At 40.0% G+C, this 19,578-nt stretch overlaps 1 protein-coding gene across 1 annotated transcript in view; it reads right to left on the reverse strand.

Moving 5' to 3' along the window:
• Positions 1–19,578, reverse strand: part of SI (sucrase-isomaltase) — a 213,989-nt gene that overhangs the window by 172,828 nt on the left and 21,583 nt on the right. Inside the window, 7 exon segments of the mRNA XM_045029086.1 lie at positions 3,771–3,855; positions 10,128–10,241; positions 13,025–13,144; positions 13,330–13,461; positions 14,553–14,678; positions 16,809–16,921; positions 18,065–18,164. Coding sequence (XP_044885021.1) covers positions 3,771–3,855; positions 10,128–10,241; positions 13,025–13,144; positions 13,330–13,461; positions 14,553–14,678; positions 16,809–16,921; positions 18,065–18,164 — 790 coding nt within the window.

The raw sequence follows: 19,578 nt of genomic DNA on the forward strand, positions 1-19,578 counted from the left end.
TCTTAAAATTGCTTATATCAGACCACACTGCATTTGACCTTGTTACTGCCTTCTATCGCCATTTTTTCCCCACTGAGAGTTGAAGGGAATGTTTGACAAAATGGCAGCTCCTAAGAAAGCGAAGTTAGATGTCCGATCTTTCAGCCTGCTTGGACAGACGCATTTGGATTTATTGAAAAGAAGGACCGTGTTATTTGTGCTTTCTGTTATGAAAGTGTTTGTTGCACATCAAGTGTTCAACGACATATTGAAACGAAGCATGAGAAAACCTTTCTTGATGAAGCAGACAAAACTGAATCAATCAAAAAGGCAGTAGCAGCCTATGAGAAGCAAAGCAGTGTTTTGAAAAGCTTAAGTGTAAGTAAAAATCAAGCTACAGAAGGAAGTTACAAGATTGCACAGTGCATTGCAAAAAAAGGGAAAGCCATTTACAGATGGGGAAAATATACAAGAAGTTTTTCTCAGCAGTTCGGAGATTTTGTTCGATGATTTGCCAAATTGAGAGACGCATAAGTGAAATGGCAGAAAACATTAAAGAAAAGCAGATGACTGCATTGAAAGACACAGCAGTGTTTAGTGTTGCAGTTGCTGAGAGCGTGAATATAAACGACGTTCCACGTTTGGCAGTTGTTGCAAGATATTGTGCTTCCGGTGAAATCCAAGGGGAACTTTGTTGCCTAAAACCCCTGCATGGTACAACAAAGGGGGAAGATTTGTAAACCATTTTGAAGAACGGGGAGTTGACATCAGAAACATATTTTGTTTTGTCTGACAACAGATGGTGCTCCTGCCATGGTCGGAAAACTGAAGGGATTTGTAAAGTTACTTGAAGATCAAACTGGCCGTCCAACAGTCAAATTTCACTGTATCATCCATAAAGGAAACCTGTGTGCTAAAATTTCTAATTCAGAACTTAATAATGTGATGAATACAGTGGTGTGAATTGTGAATTTCCTTGTTGCTCGATCTGCTTTGACTCACAGACAATTTCAAGCACTGCTAGAAGAGATGGACAGTGCTTATAACGACATCCCACTTCACAGCAACATTCGGTGGCTAAGTCGTGGCAAGGTTTCGGTGCGCTTTGTAAACTTTTTGTTGGAAAAAGAACAAAACTACCCTGAACTGGATGATGACAAATGGCTGCGTAAGCTCATGTTTCTAACTGATATCACCACTCACCTAAACGAACTCAACCTCTGTCTCCAGTGTTATATCCTTGGGGGCACCAGTTTTAGGAAGAAATCACTGGAGACACATAGAGCTGTAAACCTTGAAACAGCCATTTATTGCCACACACAGAACTAACCAACAGCCACCCAAAACTGGCTGGGTTATCCCCTAATAATCTAATTCAGTTGCCATAGCAACACAAGATTCTATTACCATGACAACCAAATACACACCATCCAGGGTGCAGGGCAAACAGTTCTGGATCTTTATGAAGCCTGGAAAGCATTTGTTGTGAAACTAGCAGTTTTTTTCCAGTTCTTTCCGCTACTTCCAACTCATAAAAGACCTATCGACACGTTGTACTGTCAGTGTCGATGAGACTGGAAAGTACATGCATGAGCTGGAATCAGAATTTTCTGACAGGTTTCAAGATTTCCAGCGATTTGGCCTAATAATTTCTTTTCTAATTAAACCTGAAAAGTTCAATGAAAGCGACTTGGATTTGTCTGTATTTCAGTGGATGGGTGTTGAAGATTTCAAAATGCAGCTCATTCAGTTAAAAAGCTCAGAATCAAAGTTTGTGGATCTGCGGAGCGCACTTGAAGCTGCCAAGAGAAATCATGGGGCCTCTATTCTGACCTTCTGGACGTCCCTGCCAGTGAAATTCAACTGTTTGAAGAAAATTGAGTTTGCAATGCTTTCAGCATTTGGATCCACATACCTGTGAGAACAGGTATTTTCACACTTGAAATCTGTCCTCTGTCCCTCTCGGAGCGGTTAACAACTGATCACTCAGAAGCCTGTGTGCAGCTTAAAGTATCCAAATATGTTCCAGACATTGGAAAACTCCACAAGGAAAAGCAAAGGCAAGGATCTCACTAAACTGGTAAGATCTGCATTTTAAATAAAGCTTCTGAAACATTTTGAAAACTTTACATATAACAGTAGTTTGGTTCTATATTATAGACTTACAGAGAGACCTTCTAAAAAACGTTAAAATGTATTACCGGCACGCAAAGCCTTAAATTAGAGTGTATAAATGAAGATTTGGCACACCACTTCTGAAAGGTTGCTGACCCCTGATATATAATCTGATTAAGTTTGTCCGGGACATACAATTATTAAATATTTTATCATATTTCTGTAGGTGCTATTAAATAGTAACCACCACCTGTCTTCGGTGCCATTGCCTTCCAGCACTTTTCTTACTAAATCTTGCTTTATTTTTCAGAACTGTAGCTCAGTATGGGCTTAACTGTCACCTGTATTGCATTCCTGTGTAGGGGAGTAAGGAAGCATAAGGAGCTTCCTTATTTCCCTACATGGGTTATTTGCTTTGCTAAATCTTGCTAAGAGGAGAAGACCCACTGCTGTGCTGGTACTCCTTCTCCAGCACAGGTGCGTGGCCTCCTCAGTACAGAGGGAGAAGTAAGCTCTCAGAGATGCAATCTGGGTCCTGCCTTGGGGTATGTCTACATTACCCGCCGGATCGATCTATCGGGGATTGATGTACCGCGTCTCGCCTAGACACGATACATCAATCCCCAAACATGCTCCCTGTCGACTCTGGAACTCCACCAGGGCGAGAGGTGGAAGCGGAGTCAACAGGGGAGCGGCGGCTGTCAATCCCGTGCCATGAGGTCACGAAGTAAGTCAATCTAAGTCAATCTAAGATACCTCAACTTCAGCTATGCTATTCTCGTAGCTGAAGTCGCATATCTTAGATCGACACTCCCCCCACACCCTCCCAGTGTAGACTAGGCCTTGCTCACAGAGCAGCACAGCCATGCGCTGCCCTTTGCTTCAGCTAGAGTGCAAAGTGCCAATCAGCTCTGTACAGACATTCCCTGCTCCGTGTTTCTTTCCCATTTTCCCACCTCCTAAATACTGCACTGGAAAAATGCCCACACAGGTTACAACTGTATTTCTGACAGAGCAAAATCTTTCCACTCTTCATTAGAGCCTGACATCTATGTGTGATCAGAAAAAAATAAAGAGATATTTTTTACTTTCAATGGAATCTAAAATTCTGCACTAAGTACTAGATTGTGCAGCCCTCCATCACCTTGCAGAGCACTTCTTTGTACAAGCAGTTACACTGATGCCAAGGGGACTACTCCTGTGAGCAACCGCTCACAAGCATGTGGAAAGATTGCACAACTTCACCCTTAATTATTGGACTATTGGATCTGGCAAGATACTGCGACAGGGTTACATAAGTTATTGCTTGATAAAACATTAGGATTCCAGTTTAGTTATGCTTACGGGCCTAAAGCTATTAATGATAAAGGAAAATCAATACTATTGCCTGACTTAATTAAAGCAATGGCAACATTTACTTTAGCAAATGCAGCTAATAATTTGAAGAATGATGAAACGTTTTACTGGAAAAAAGACATTTGCCTTCAGGAGTTCTGGAAATAGTACCTAAGCTACTGAGGATAACATACTATATACTCATCTTTTCTGTCATTAGGAATGTTTAAAACATAAAACATTTTAAAATGGTAAAAATTTCCCTCATCTCATTATAACTGATTACTTATATCTCACACACACTAGGATTTTTGCCATATGATTAAAGACTATAGACTTACTGGGAGTGAAAGGAGGATAGTTTAAGTTGTTTTGCTGACAGCCACGTGTTGAACCTCTTATAAAGCTGGATATTTCATTCATGTCCTGGGGGGGAAAAAGATGTAGATTATGATAGGATTTGCTTAAATATCTTTCCGTAATGAAATCCTTATATTTTATTCATCGAATCATTTAGGAAAGGAAAAAAAAAAAGTTTAACTAAAGTCTCACTACCTAACATATAGATAGTATAGATAGAATATTATACGCATTTATCCACATAATAATATAGATCCTGATGCCGCAGAGACTTATTCATGTGAGCCCTCTCATAGTATCTTGTGCAAATGTACTCAGCTGTTTATTTGCAGGACTGCACTCATGATCGGTACAAAACAGTGGGTTTCAATTTTTTTTTTTAACTTGCGGACACCTGCAAAATTTCAAATGCAAGTGACGGCCCCTTTGAAAATCTTAGTCTGTGGAGCCCTTGGGTCTGCAGACCACAGGCTAAAAAACTCTGATATAAATGGTATGTACATATTATATTTCACTTCAAGCTGTGACAGATTCAGTCCCAGAATGACACTTCATAATGCACAGTCTCTCACTAGACATTTGAAAGAATTGGGCACGAACCTACCTAAGAGGTATGAACTAAAGACATTCATAAAGAATTGTTGTTGTTTTTTTCATGTAGTAGTATTCAGAATCAAAGCACATCAATCTTTTTTATAAACCCAACTGTTTTGCTACATACAAAAGATAGCGGACCTGTCTCTGATATCACGTATCCTGGTATAAATACAAGGCAACGAACCTAAAGTCAAAAGTAACCCCAGTGTGAAATGGGTGCCTGTGAGATCAAAAATCAGGCCATGTATAATTTTATCTTATTCTATGACATTAATTGGAGTTACACAAGTTGTAGCCAAATCAAATATTAGCATGTTGCTGTATATTAAGGAAAGGTTTCTGTGAATCATTAAATAGCAGTGTGCACAGGTTAATTCCCTTTACATTTGTACTTTCTCTTGAAAAAAGAATAGGTCAATTTTCCGAGGCTTTATCAATTGAGCCCATCCTTCTTCCATTTATTTTCTCACCTCTGGATGTATTCAAAGAAAAGGGCTCAATTTTGTAAACCTATAAGGCCTGAATCACATCACCACTCTCTGGAAATGTAAAGGAATCTTAAAAGTGAGACTTTAAATACCTTCACACATACACTTAAAAGTATATTATTAAAAAGTGTCTCTTTTTCATCAATTACTCAAAAATAACATCTCTTTGTTTCAAGGGATTGCAGAATGCAAAGATTTTACAGACACTGAATCATTGGGAACTGGTTCCACAACACTAAAGGAGCATAAAGCATTATAGACCAATTTATATTGGGAACAATTTGCCACCATATTAACCTTCTGCATATCTAAAATGAATTATGGCGGAAGTCACCAGAAGATGGTGCTGTTACACATAGTCTAACAAGGTTTTTTTTTTTTGTTCTTGTTTTTGTTTTGTTGGGGGGAGTGGTTTGTTTTGCTTTGTTTTGACCTTATGTGTTGAGTACCTAGTGTGCCATCTTTGAAGAAATGCTGTGAAGTTGTAAGTATTTGTGATGTCGTTTCTTGGGGGCGGGGTGGGGAGCAGTTGCTACAAGCACACGCAGGTTTGGTCTCTGACTTAATTCCTCAGAACCAGGAACTGAATTTGAGCTAAAAGAGGCAGCATTTGTGTGCCCTTTCTGGACATTTTTGTTCAAGGACAGGTGGGTATATGATGTTAAATAAATAACTTACTCTAAGAAAATAGCAGATTCACAGATTTCTGCTCCATCAGAGGACTGGTCTACAATGTTCCGACAACTACTACTACTTAGCAGAGAGACTATAAATATAACGCTAGATAATGGGAATCAGATCCTCTACACACACACACACTGCACCCTCTGTCAAACGTTTGGTTTGCCCTCATTTAAGCACTCCTCCTGTACAATCAGAAAAGGTTTTTGCTTATTTTTAATATAGTATTGTACAGTAATAATCTTAGGCAGAAGTTTATGCACACCTCACTGGGTGATAGCTCAAGCAGGGCAAAAATCAAAATTCAACTGACCCTTTCTCATTTTGAGTAGAACTTGACTCCGCCGGCTTTTGTACGGGGGCTGCTCAGTGCATAAGAGAAACACTCTACTTGCAGTATTGCAGGCTGGGAACCCATGATTTTATTCGGCTACCTAACAGAGCAGAGAGGGGAAAGCAGTACACCCACTAACAGAAAATAAAGAGAGGGGTGGAGCATGGGTGCGACCCATAATACTCTGAAAAACCCCGGTAACCCCTTGATGACCGCTTCACTATCTCAGTAGTTCTATTTAAATCAATGGAGCTACATGCATAAAGCTAAGGCAGAGCCTTGCACGGGCGAGCAGAATGGAATCTCACTACTCCGGGAGGTCCACTGGGGGCAGATCACAGTTTTCTCCCTTGGTGTGCTGTGAGTGTTTCACAAACTGCTATCTCCTGTGAGGGTGCAGCATTTTTCCCACACCCATGTGGCTAGCCAGCTCCACAGGCCAGCACACGGGAGTGGAGACATGGCTTCAGCAGTTCCCTTCCCCACCCATCTGTGGATGCCTATAGGGTGCCTGCCTTGGAGGAACATCCCAGAATCAGCCCTGTGCTCACTGATGTGTAAGGGGCATAATTTTAGCTGGCCCTTTTTTAGTGTTGAAAGGCAGCTCCTTGCCTCCTCTCTTCACTCTGTGCCTGCATAAAGAGCAACCAGAATCTAGCCATGGGAACTACATCAGGCAAATAAAGGTGGCACAACTGAACCCTGAGATAGGAACATGAAAGAATAACTGCAGTCTAAGGGTAACTTTTTGCTTCCATATATAAATCTTCATGGTGCCTTCAGCACAAGTGTTGGCTCCCTGCCATATAGTTTGTGAGAGATGAAGAGTCAGAAGGGATATTTTGTGATTGTCTGTCAAATTCTGCAGTGTAGCTAGAGATTGTTAAAGATGTCCCTGATAATATTTCCTACAACTGGTGACTGACATGATTTTTAGTTGACATCATAGCACTGTGTTTTCGTATGTATCCCTAAATACACTATGTAAAAGGTACGCATGGAAGAAAAGTGCACATTTATACTGGAGAAACTTTACTCTGGTGGCCAAATCCTTTACAGAATTTTTTTGCTCTCATGAAAAGAGCAATACAATTTATACTTGCTAACTTGACCCAAATGAGCAACAGAACCACAGAGTCAGCAAAAATAAACAAGAAAAATATATTGTCTCCTAGAAGCAGAAAAGGGTGTTTCTTTCAGTGGTTAAGAGCGAGTCATTTAAAATTGTAATAGTTTGGGGATTTGTTTATGTTTGTTGGATCTTTTTTTTTTCCTGAAATTAATGTTGCTTATTAAAAAAAAAGAAAGAAAAAGAAAAAATATGGTCTCACAATCCTTTTTATTTCTAAATAACATGCCAGGGTGCGTTTATGCTGCTATAGAGAACAGGAATCACAATTCAGCTGTTTATGAAATAGGAACATTCAGATAAAAACACCTGTTCTTACACCAGCATTAGCAGTGGATTATCTGAAGCATGGCCAGTGCACGCCATGAACTATCAAAAGGCTGCCAACAGTTCCACATTCCCTCATCAGATGCAAAGTAGCAAGACAGTAGAGTGCCAAAGGGAGAAAAATAATTTTCGAAATAAAAAGTATCAAATTAAACTTGAAAGACGCTAGAAACCCGTGTGCATGCACTCATACACATGAAGTACAGTAGTCAATTAGCTTTTGATGCTGCTGCCGCCACATGTTCTATTTGGGTTTGTCATGCTCAGGAGGAAGACCCTTTTCTGTCCCTCAGAAGAAAGTCTGTCCAGCATGGTTCTCTTTCATTCTGCCTAATGGCCCTTGAATCTGAAATATTATTGGCCCCAAAACAAATGGGATCTGACTTCCCACATTGAAATATAGTCCAATCCTTTCCTTTTCAATTTCTACCCATTCTTTTCCATTCATGGGACTCAGCAAAGCCCGATCTCCGGCAAATTTGATTCCAGTCATGCAAGTACAATAATTTTCTAGTCATCTTAGATAATCAGAAACTATTATGCAATATACTAGAATTACGATGGTCTCAGATATCTATTTGCTATTAAACATATTTTAGGTTGTGAATTCCTGAGTCTTAGAACTTAACATGAATTGAGCTACAATGTAAGGAGAGAGTATATCAGACTTAGCAAGTCTAAGGGCCCCAAATCTACTCGAAGTCCATATAGCCTGTCTGAATGAGACCTGAATAAAAACTGGGGAAGGTATACAGAACATATGCATTACCATATTTAATTAAACATATACGCCAACATTTTCAGCCCTAGAGTGCCTAAAGTTAGATTGCAACATCCATATTTAGGCACCTAAATACAAGTTGGAGCTAATTTTCAGGTCTGCTGAGCACCCCACAAAACTCACTGACCTCATTAGAAGCTTTAGAGGTGTTCATCATTTTTGAAAATTAAGTCACTTTTGTTTACAAACCTAAATATGGATGTAGAAGCCTAAGGTTTGAAAAGTTTTTCTATGGTATTTATCTCCAGTAGACTAATCTGGGGAGGTCAAATCTGGCAAACCTTTGTCAGCTCTACCTGACTTCAGTAAGTTGACAACTGGACCTAAACTTGCATGGATTCTGTGGCGGACGAACCCCTCCAGAGAGAGCATCAGGGTTCTCTGCTACTTTTGCCGCTCCTAATCTGAAATAGTGACTGCAGAAGGACTGAGTTGAAACTCCCTGACCTACCTGGATTTGGCATGTGTGAATTTTAGTCCTTCAGTACCAATGCAGGACAGCTCCACATTGTCCAATCAATCATGATATAAACAGGTTTCCAGAATTTGCCCAGGGTTTATATAGGCGATTATCCCTACGTACTAGCTCTGGGCTTTGTCAATGGTTTATAAACTTGGCAGTGTGTTAACTCTCAGTGAATCTCCACAAATAAATACACTATTCCAGTTTGAACTATATCATTTGCCAGGTAGAAATTTGGCTAAAAAATGATTTGCAAGAAAATTGAAATAGCACTTGTTGATTTAGAAAATATTGATTAACCATTCTAATTTGAAATCAGCAGTTTAAGGTCATTAGTCATAATTGCAATATGTCTTAGACTCTTTTCTCTGAAGTTTACTAGCTTGTTATGGGCAAGGAAGAGAAAGATTAAAATTGTTGCTTAATGTTTTTATAAGAACCCACTTTCCAGTAATCCCTGCGGCTGAAAGTAACAAATATGGATAAAAGGATATTCCTCTTTAAACAGTGGATTGACTAGCATTGCTATTCTATACTACACCCACCGACATGTTAACATTTAGCTTGATTGCTTTTCACTTCCGTGTTTTATTTTTTGCCCCTTCATTGGGTCATGCATGAAATGAGACTGTAAGCTCCTCTAAGTACCTAGCAAAATGTTGGGTGCTGCAATATAACTAATAGTAACTTCTGTTTGCACTCCTGCCCAGAAAACAGGATGCAGAAGTGTGAAATAATGAAAGAAAGATTAAACAAGTATTATTTCTGAATGTTCAAATGAAGTGAGGGTTTATTTTGGAGCCAAAGTTTGGAGGCTGGGGTCCCACTTCAGTTGGAGTATTCACAGACTTGAAGTTAAGAACGTGCTGAAGTGCTTTGCTGGGTCAGAGAGAGAATTTTACTGTAGCTAAACTGGTGCCTAATAAACCAAAGCCCATTGAAGTCAATGAATAGAAAGATTCCCATTTACTTCAGTAAACCTTGATATGCTCATTCCTAGACTGACAGAGTATAAAAAACAAGTTTGGTCAGTTAAAAGTTGTTTTTCAGCAGCTACCATATTTTTCACTAAAGGTGAAAATATTGTTAGTATTGTAACACTCATAACACTGGTTTGGAAGAGTTATTAAAAAGGGCAAGAAATCTCATTCACTCTCCTTCCTTTATTATCTTAATACTTTTTTGCAGGGTAGGGTTTTTTGTTGTTGTTGTTTGCAGACATTGAAGCTTCCTCTCCCATTTACACAGTTATGAGCTAAGTCAAGTTACTTTAGTTGCACTGCAACAACATCCATAAATATAAATACACTAAATACATTGGATGAAATCCTGGCCCCATCAAAGTCCAATGGCATCAGTGAGGCCCAGATTTCACCCAATGTGTTTTGTTCTCCAGCTAAAAGATTAGGAAATAAGTAGAATTTTGATTTTAGTTTTTAATAAGACATATCACTACAGTACAAAGTGATGAGATTGAAAAGATGTTTCATCCTAAACTCTCACTAGCTTCATATAAAAAAAAAGCATGAATGACTTACAATCCAAATCCCATCATACTTCACTTGATCGTAAAAGAGCTTACATTCTTCTATCCACCAGTTGGTACATTCTGGGTTGGTGTAGTCAGGGAACACAGTCAGTCCTGGCCACACCTACAGCGTAAGAAAGTAAAGAGCAATTGGTTAAACTGGCTATTCCATTAAGAAAGATTTAGCTTTATGATTTATTTCAAACATTTCCATTAGTTTCTAATAATTCTCTCCAAGACATAATTTGAACCATGTTTCGACCTAGTCCTGTAAGAATCTCAGAAAACTCAATGGAATTTTTTGTTCTCCAAATGAGGTGGGGGGGGGGATTACACAGCAATCTTCAAAACTGTTTCAAGCTCTACATTCAATGATTAGTAGGTTTTTTTGGTTTTTTTTTTGTTCAGTTCTTATTTCAAAGAAGCTATAACAGATGCTGGAACTGAAGCCTGTGTGTGCATACATTTTTTCAACCTCATTTGCCTGGCAGTCCACTTCCATTTGAAATGTACTTCTAAATAATAGTGCAAAAACACTTGAAGCAGTTTTGTGCCAGTTTCTGGGAGCAGTTTCCTAAAATGCAGCCATCAAGAATTAAGTTGGTGAGGGAGAACATTAGCATCTAAGAATATCCATGTTCTTGCATCAATTTAGATGTGGAAGTTGAGCTAATTGTTTTTCCTCACCATAATAAGCCATATTCTACTTTTACTCTATGCCTGTGTAACTGCATTGACCTCAAAGACTAAGAAAGAATAAGGATAATATACATTCCAAGCACTTTGGGCCATATCTGCAAAGGTATCTGTCTAAAGGTGCAGATAGTCACCTAGTGGTATTTTCAAAAGTGCCTAAGCAAGTTAGGCATCTTTCATCGATTTCAATGGGAGTTAGGTACCAGTCTGATTAGCCAATTTTACATCTTTAGGCAAAATTTAGAAATCTGGCCCCTAACCCGCTTCCATTGAAATGAATGGCAAGAGTCCAGTGAGAACAATATTGGGTCTGACACTGTATTTTATATAACCAAGAAAACCTCACTTCACAATTTTTTTTTCCTCCTTAATATTTTTACCGTATGTATTTCACTATCTGAATTAAGGATTTCTCCTAAAATGTCTTTCAGTTACTGTATTTTAAGGTTTGGGACCCAATCAGAACAAAAACAAAAAAATCAGGCTAAATCTGATATTCAGTCCTTTATTTTGCATCACATTTGTCACTAGCTTATATCACAACATTAATATTATTTACATTTTAAACAGTTAGAGGGAGGAAGTTGTTTTAATTTCCTTTGATTTTTTTCACTGATATTTGTCTTTTCATCAAAGTAATGAAAATGTTTCATAGAAATATATGAGTTGTCACATCATAGCTGTTATAGGCTCATGTAAATGCTTAGTTAGGTATTTTAAATGTGATTCATCAGTCCAACTGCTTCAAACAGCTCTCAGAATTACTAGGGTCTGCAATATAAATACCAATTTAGGGAGTTTTTAAAACCAGATTATCAACTTGATAGAATGTAATGGTACACATATCAAGTAAATAGTTATGCAGGCAATTTAAAAATGCATATTCTTTCTTGTGATAGAGGCTAACAACTGCAAAGGTTTGTTGTGTTATTATTTCTTTAGACTATTTAAAATATGTTGACATGCCTGATATGTAGTTGATTTAGTTGCTTAACATTGACTTAAAGCAAAAAATTTAATGAGTTGGAACCATCAAGTTGTGCACACAATTGGCTCAGTCTTCAGTTGCCCTAAGCATGGACTTGACACAAATTGGAGGAAGAGGCAAAGGTGGTTCTAAGTGACTCTTCCATGGTTCCCTGATCCTGGGGCTCACCAGAGCACAAATTAGAGCAGCCACAGAGTTCTTCTACCTCAAGTTTATTGGAATGGTCCCCTGGAGATCATTCTGCCAGCACAGGGATGCCCCTTTCTACTCTGAGACCTCCTCCCTATACCTCCTCGCCACTGAAGAAAAGCAAGCAGATGGATTAAAGCAGACTAACTGGGGGTTTAGTCTGTGTGAGAGGCTCATGTACCAACACGTTCCTATCAGTGTTACCCCGGGCACTACTAAACTCCCACCCTGCCTTAGTACACCCACTTGTTGGGTCTGGCTTTAAACTCTCATCCCTATTCTGCATGTATGTATGTCTACTCATGTGTGGTTCTGTTGGAGAATATGGTCACATGGGGACTAATTATCAGCCTGTTGAATAGAAAGAATCAAAGTTACTTCAACAGGCTTTGAATTAGATAAACCTTGAATTGGATAAAAGTTTGGAGCATTAGACTATAAACTCTTCAGAACAAACCCCTGCTTCATACTAATCTTCATACAGCTTCTAGCACTTTGGAGCCCTGATCTGGATGGGACTTCTAGGTGGTTCTGCCTATAACTAATCCACAGTAACAATAAACTGCACTCACAACGAGTCCAGAATGTATCTGACCTTGTTAATTACTTTCCAATTTTCATCATCTTTAAGTCAAAGTCATTTTTGAGTTATACAAGTACAAATAAGCAATTTAAATTGTTAAACATTATGTGGGAGATTTTCAAAGGCACAGAATGGAAGTCAGGTGTCCAAATACCATTGAACAATCAACAGGAGCTGGCTGCCAAACTGTCCTCAGAAAAATCTCCCCGTATCCCATTGTTTCCCTTTTAACACCTAACCGTGTAAATATAAGTCTTAAAAAAAAATCAGTAAAAACGAATACATTTTACATTCTTAGATACAGCTTTATAAAACAATTTCCGTGAACAGCTAATTTTACTGAAAATTTTAAAAATGGAGTTTATAACAAACACAGTGACCCAACCTTATCTGCTGTGACAACACATAGTACAGATATAGGGGGTTGCAATTTCCATAAGTAACTAGTTACCTCTCCAATGAGTTCTGTTAGTCCATCTGATTCATTTATCCACACTTTCATTTTCATTCCTCTATCATAGGACTTATATGAAATATTATTAAGGCGAGAGGATTTTGCAATGGCGGGGTCCTAAGGAAAACAAACACAAAAGAGAGTTGGTAAACTCTTCCATTTTTCTGAAGAATGGCAGAATTAAGCAATAGATATATACACTACATACAATCTACACAAAATATTATAAACAATTATTATATACAAGTAATTCTGATAGCAACGTTTCAGCGGTAAAGTGAAATAGTTAATTAGTTCATTACCAGTATAATAATGTATTTTTGTCCATGGTTATGCAGGTCCACAGCAAAGTTAGGAAGATCCTTAAATTTCACTTCGTCATAAGTAAAGTCTTTCTTCTCCTCCATATAGTCAATATCAGTGTATTGAATTTCCTGAAAGATAGCATAGTTTATTTTGTACATTAGAAACAATAGCCTGGGGCCCTGAGTTTGTTGATATGATTATGTTCTGTTTACTCTGGAGCAAACTTATTTGTGTTATTTTATTATGGATGGACAGTAAGAACTTAGGATAATTTTCATACTAACTGTGAAGCAGCACAGAGATCATGCAAACTATGACATTTATCAGGGAAATTATCAAAGGCAGAAATGGCAGTTTTGCACCCAACTACCGTAGAAACTCTGTGGAAGTTAGGTGCCTAGGTCCTAACTGCCATCTCTGCCTTTTAAGATCGCTCCTTACAATAGTATCCTTCAACAAGAGTAGGCACCTGTAAAGGCTGTATGTCTCTGACACTGCAGGGTAAGACAGCTCTGGGTGGTGATGGGGAATGTGCTGTGGAACATACTTCAGTGATGCTCTGCAAAGGAGCGGCAAGTATGCTAGGCACTAGCTCTGGGTGTACTACAGCATGTAAGCATGTATCTCACTTTCCCATCTGCAAAATGGGGATAACACTGCTTCCTTGTCTGCCTCATGCACTGAGATTGTAAACTCTTGAGACACTAACTGTCTCTTAGTATGTGTTAAAATAGCACAAACGGGTACTGATTTCAACTGGGGCCTTTAAGGGTATGTCTACACAGCTGAGCCTCTCAGGCCAGGTCCACAGGGGGCCCATGGCACTGCAGTAAAAATAGCTGTTTAGACAGTGCTTTGAAGTTGTGGCTCAGGCTCTGAGGTCCACCTCCATTCCTAGCATGAAAGCTCAAGTCTAAATGTCTACACAGCTATTAACGCGAACCCGAGTCTGTCGACCCAGTCTGGGAGGCTGTTTAGACATACCTTTTGAGCTACGGTAATACAAAGAATAATAACTGTAACCTCCCCAGTTTTGACTCTCAATCTAACCTTAAAAGTCCTAAAAGATACTGAAGGTTTGTTAACAGCAGTTTCTATATGTTAACCAGAACTAACTTGTAATAAATTACTCCAGGACTGTAAAAGTAGATCGTAATCTATGATTTATTCCTGACCGGCTTAAGCACCTCCATTCACCCCCCAAAAATATTTTACTTACATAGGGTATCCCAATTGCTCTGTTTCTTTCTACCACAACTTTCAACTCATCAAGAGAGGTATAATTCCAGCGACTAAGTTGGAATCCAAGACTCCAGTATGAAGGCATTGCAGGCATTCCTACCAGCTGAAAGTTAAGAAATGAAAATTAATTTTAAAAAGGGGTGTTGCATTTGCAAGTTGTATGTCATTTGTCAGTGCAAGATTACCTAGTTCTTTACTTCTCTGAAACTGCTTATAAATTACTCTGATTCATGTCTAGCACTTGGAACCATAATGGATATTATGCAGTCACAACTGTAAAGTTTTTCCATATTTACTTTTAAAAACTACAAACTTAAATGATTTGAGTCAATTAAGTTGTGTATATTGCTAGTACTATGAGACGACATAATCCTTATACCTATTACTCATCTTCTTTCTCCCTCTAGCCCTTATTCCATTTGACAATCACTTGTTGTTTCCTATCTCAAACTACACTGTAAACTCTACAGGGTAGAGATGGTCTTTTATTATGTGCTTATACAGCACCTAATAAGTGGGAGCTTTGATCCTGAATTATGCCTTTGGGCACTATCACAGTACAAATTATAACAATAACACCTATGATTTGAGAAGCAACCAATCAATTATTGGAGAGGGATATCAGATCTTAAGTCATAAAGTCAAACGATAGAGGAAGAAATATCACTATGGAAAGGGCAGCAAGCATACATAAAAATACTGTGGATAAGTAATATTAATAGAACTTGGGCCCAGAGCCACCAAAGGACTTAGGCGTTGCAACACTCAGCATGGCAATGCTCCCAGCTGGGAGCAGGTCCAGCTGCCCAGCTGTCCAGAAGCCGTGAAATTGACAAGACAGCCAACAGCCCATGCAGGTAACACAGACACTGTGTCACCCTAACTACACTGACATAAGCCTTACGCCTCTCGTGGAAGAGGAATTATGTCGGGGTAGTAGGGCACTTACATCAGTGGGGGGAAGGCTGCTGTTGTGTATTTGGTTGTCATGGGTTTTGTTACTATGGCAACTGAGTTAGACTATTAAGGGATAGCTCAGCCGGTTTCAACCGGCTGAGTGAGCTCTCTGTGTCTGTAAATAAAATGGAGGTTTTGGTTAGCTGTCTGCTCTCTGGCCTCAAGTGATTGCTTCCTACACTGGCTGCCCCAAGGATATAACAGCTGCCTTATGTCGACCTAACTGTATAGTGTAGACCAGCCCTTTTGTTAGGCACCTAGGTGCATTAGAATGTGATCCACAAAGCCAGCACGGTAGGGGAGGAGCTGCCTAAAGTAACCAGTGGAAGATGCCATGAGGGAGGTGTATTTTAAGCCCAAACCCTCTCACAAAGATAATTGCCTAAATCCAGGCTGCAGAGAGGTGCCTATATGTACCCAATCCCATAGCATGCCCACCTAACTCAACACAAAACAGAGTGCTGGGGAGAGGAAGGAGGCAGCCCTTCTTTATAACCTTTGTTCCACACACCAGGGATATGGCAGACCATGGGTTCAAGTCCCCCCTCGGTTTGATGATGAGAAGAAATTTGAATGGGGATCTGCTACCTCTCAGGTGAGTGCTGTAACCATTGGGCTATGGAATATTCTGATGTGAGTCTCCCTCCATCTTTCCCACTGAAGTTGCTCTACCTTAATTAAATACTTGAAATAACTGAACTAAATATTAATCTGGCCACAGAAACAGGGAGAATGACTCTATAGTCCAGTGCTTTGCCCAAGCTCACTCAGCACTCTTGAGTCCCAGTTCCAGAGCTCTGTGAACTAGGCTATACTGCCTCAGTAAGTTTTCAAAATGGACAAGGTGATACCACTTCACCCGCCTTGTCTCTGTAATATCCTGAGAGTGACTTGGCTACAACTACCCTAAGTTTTCAAAAGGCATTTTATGTTATGTGAGAGCATTCCCTGAAATGATGTTGACCTGAACAAAGAGAAACCACATAAAAATAATGGCTAATATTGTTTGACCAAAAAATACATTAGCATTTCGAGAGGTTTCGAGTAGCACTGGCGGTTTGTCATTGCTAATGGAATCTCTACACTATGGGAAAAAGGCCAGGGAACAAAGGGAAGCACTCTCTTTACAGACTGATACATGCTGTCTTTAAGCATGCATTGAAACGTTTCATTGCAATATAATCACAACAAATATGAAATGACTGATAATAGCCTGATCACAATGTATCAGAACCTACATTATTTAATAGTACTGCCTCCTCTGATATAAACATACCTTTACATACTCTTGAACAACTTGCTCCGGAGTGTCTCCTAAGAAGACATAAAAATCTAGAATTCCACCGGTTGTTCTGTAAGTTGCTGCTGGGGCAGGCTGGAGAGCAAATTCTGTCAGAAAAGGAATTATAGAGGAAAGTTTAAACATAAGCTAAACACTCACTGTATCCATGCAATGTTCACATTAAGGATAAGAAAATGAGTTCAGAAAAAAACAAAGACATCCTGAATCATCCTTGAAATCAAATGGAGGTTGTGAAATATTCAGATTTTATTTTATTTGATATGCCTTTGCAAAGAAAAGGGAATCTCTAGCAAGCCAGTGCATCTTCACAGTCTCAAAAGGCTTAGACGGTTCTGGTAAGCAGAGACAATTGTGTATGTTGCTCTAATGAAAAGCAACACTATGACCCTTTCATGACCTGTCATTACAATTGAGGCCTTGATCCTGCAATGCATTACACATGGGCAGATACGTGTGTAATGCCGACAGGCCCTGGTCAGCAGGATCGAACTGGGGACTTCCACAGTTTAGTGCATGAGCGTCTACCGCATGAACTAAAAGCCAACTGGCTGTTAGCTAAGGCTGTAGAGTGCACTCATTTAACTCTCTCAAGTGGTCTCGGTGCCACTAGATGCACAGAACAGCACACTCAGGAGGTGTGTGGGTTACAGCTGCACAGAGCACTATACACTTCAAAAGGGCTCCAGCCAGGGACAAATACATTATGGAACTGGGGCCTTATATGTGATTCTAAAGCTAGTTCTAGAGTAGCCATTGTTCACCTTAAGTAGATTTAACATTGCTTCTTTATGATATATATAGCTGCTGCTTGATATTTTTAAAGACAGAGTTTCCTGTCAAGTTTTACATGTGTAGTTGTGCTAAAACACATGTCTGATTCTGATCTTTAAATCAACTCACTTTTGGTTCACTGTGTAGCAATCCAGCAGATACACCTCTACCCCACTATAACGTGGTCGAGCGGAGCCAAAAATCCCTACTGTGTTATAGCTGAAACCCTCTTATAGCGGGGTAGGGGTGGCAGGGCTCTGGCACTGATTTAAAGAGCTCCGGGCTCCAGCTGCTGCGGGGAGCCCCAGGCCCTTTAAAGTGCCGCCAGAGCCCCACTGCTACTGTGCTATACGTGAACCCGTGTTATATCGGGTCACGTTATAGTGGGGTAGAGGTGTATTTTTTTTAAAACGTTAAGCTGTAGCAGTTGGAAATAGTTATAGAGAAGTCTTTCTTACCCATGGCATTACTGTTCATTAAGAACACACCAAAAGAGGTTCCACTTTTATCTTCCAAGCACAAGAAGAAAGTGTGAGCTCCATACAAGTTATGAGTGCCCTTAAAATAAAAGAGAAGGAAAAGAAGTAAATTAAACCCCAATAGGCACATACACTGATATATTGTGAAAATTTCCTGGAGAGATACAAATTGAAACTGCTGATCACACCTGCTAAAGAAACAAACAAAACCCCTGAATTTTTCCTATATTTTCTTGCATTTTTCTCCTTGCCAGGGATGTTTTCTATTCACCAGTAAATGGAGAATCAGTGCACAGACAGTTGCTTAAAACATGCAGATAAAATAGGTAGACAGATATGACAGACCTTTTGAAGAGTGTGCATGCAGCACAATAATTTTTTTGTGAGCTAAATGTGCACATCAAGTAGGCAATATACTTCATATGCCATTCAGGGCATACATATTTCCATGTATTCTATGTAAATAAGAGAATTTTGATTCTCTTAAATGACATTACTATCAATATTTGTTTCTTCTATCATTAGCAACAAAAAGAGCTTGTGAAGTGATAACAGACTTTGTCATAGTCCTCCTTTCCTGCAAAAGAAAGACCAGCACTGTGAATAAGACCCTCAAGAAATGCAAATCTGTGCGATTGCCTTGATTTCAATGGAGCTACGCTGATTAACACAAGTAAAGATCTGGCCCCACAGCTCTACCCACCAAGAATCAAAGAGAAGCAAATCACAGAAGAGATGGACCAAAACCAGAATCATTTATCCAGCTGCCACTGAAATTTGTAATGGGCCAGACTGAGACATGCACTATCCTTGATTTTGGTTTTACAAAACAAAATCAAGACTTGTGGTTTTGCTGAGTGGGTTTGCAAAGAGAGTGGGTCTCTAGTAATTAGACCAGGGACGGGCAAACTTTTTGATCTGAGGGCTGCATTGGGCTTCAGAAATTGTATGGAGGGCCGGTTAGGGAAGGCTGTGCCTCTCCAAACAGCGAGGCATGGCCCGGCCCCCGCCCCCAATCTGACCCCCCCTGCTTCTTGCCCCCCCTAACAGCCTCCCCTGGCACCCCTGCCCCATGCACCCCTCCTGCTCTCTGTCTCCTGACCACCCCCAGACCCCTCACCCCTAACTGCCCCCTGCCGCCCATCCAACCCCTCATCTCTTTCCTTACTGCCCCCCCAGGACTCCTGCCCCATCCACACACCCCCTTCTCCCTGTCTCCTGACCACTCCTGGAACCCCCACCCCTGACTGCCTCCTGCTGCCCCATCCAATCCCTCCTCTCATTCCTGACTCCACACACACACAAACGCTCCCTGACTGCCCTTGGAACCCCCGCCCCTATTCAACCCCACTGTTCCCCGCCCTCTGACCATCCCCACCCCTGGCATGCCTCAGAGCTGGTCCTAGATAATACTTAGGAAAAGCAGTGGCTATATTTGTTCTGCCAATGTAGTCTACACTCCCTACAGAACAGTGGGAAAGGGGCCGTGGACA

The sequence above is a fragment of the Mauremys mutica genome, chromosome 9 (assembly GCF_020497125.1).
Source record: "Mauremys mutica isolate MM-2020 ecotype Southern chromosome 9, ASM2049712v1, whole genome shotgun sequence".
NCBI classification, from domain to species: Eukaryota; Metazoa; Chordata; order Testudines; family Geoemydidae; genus Mauremys; species Mauremys mutica.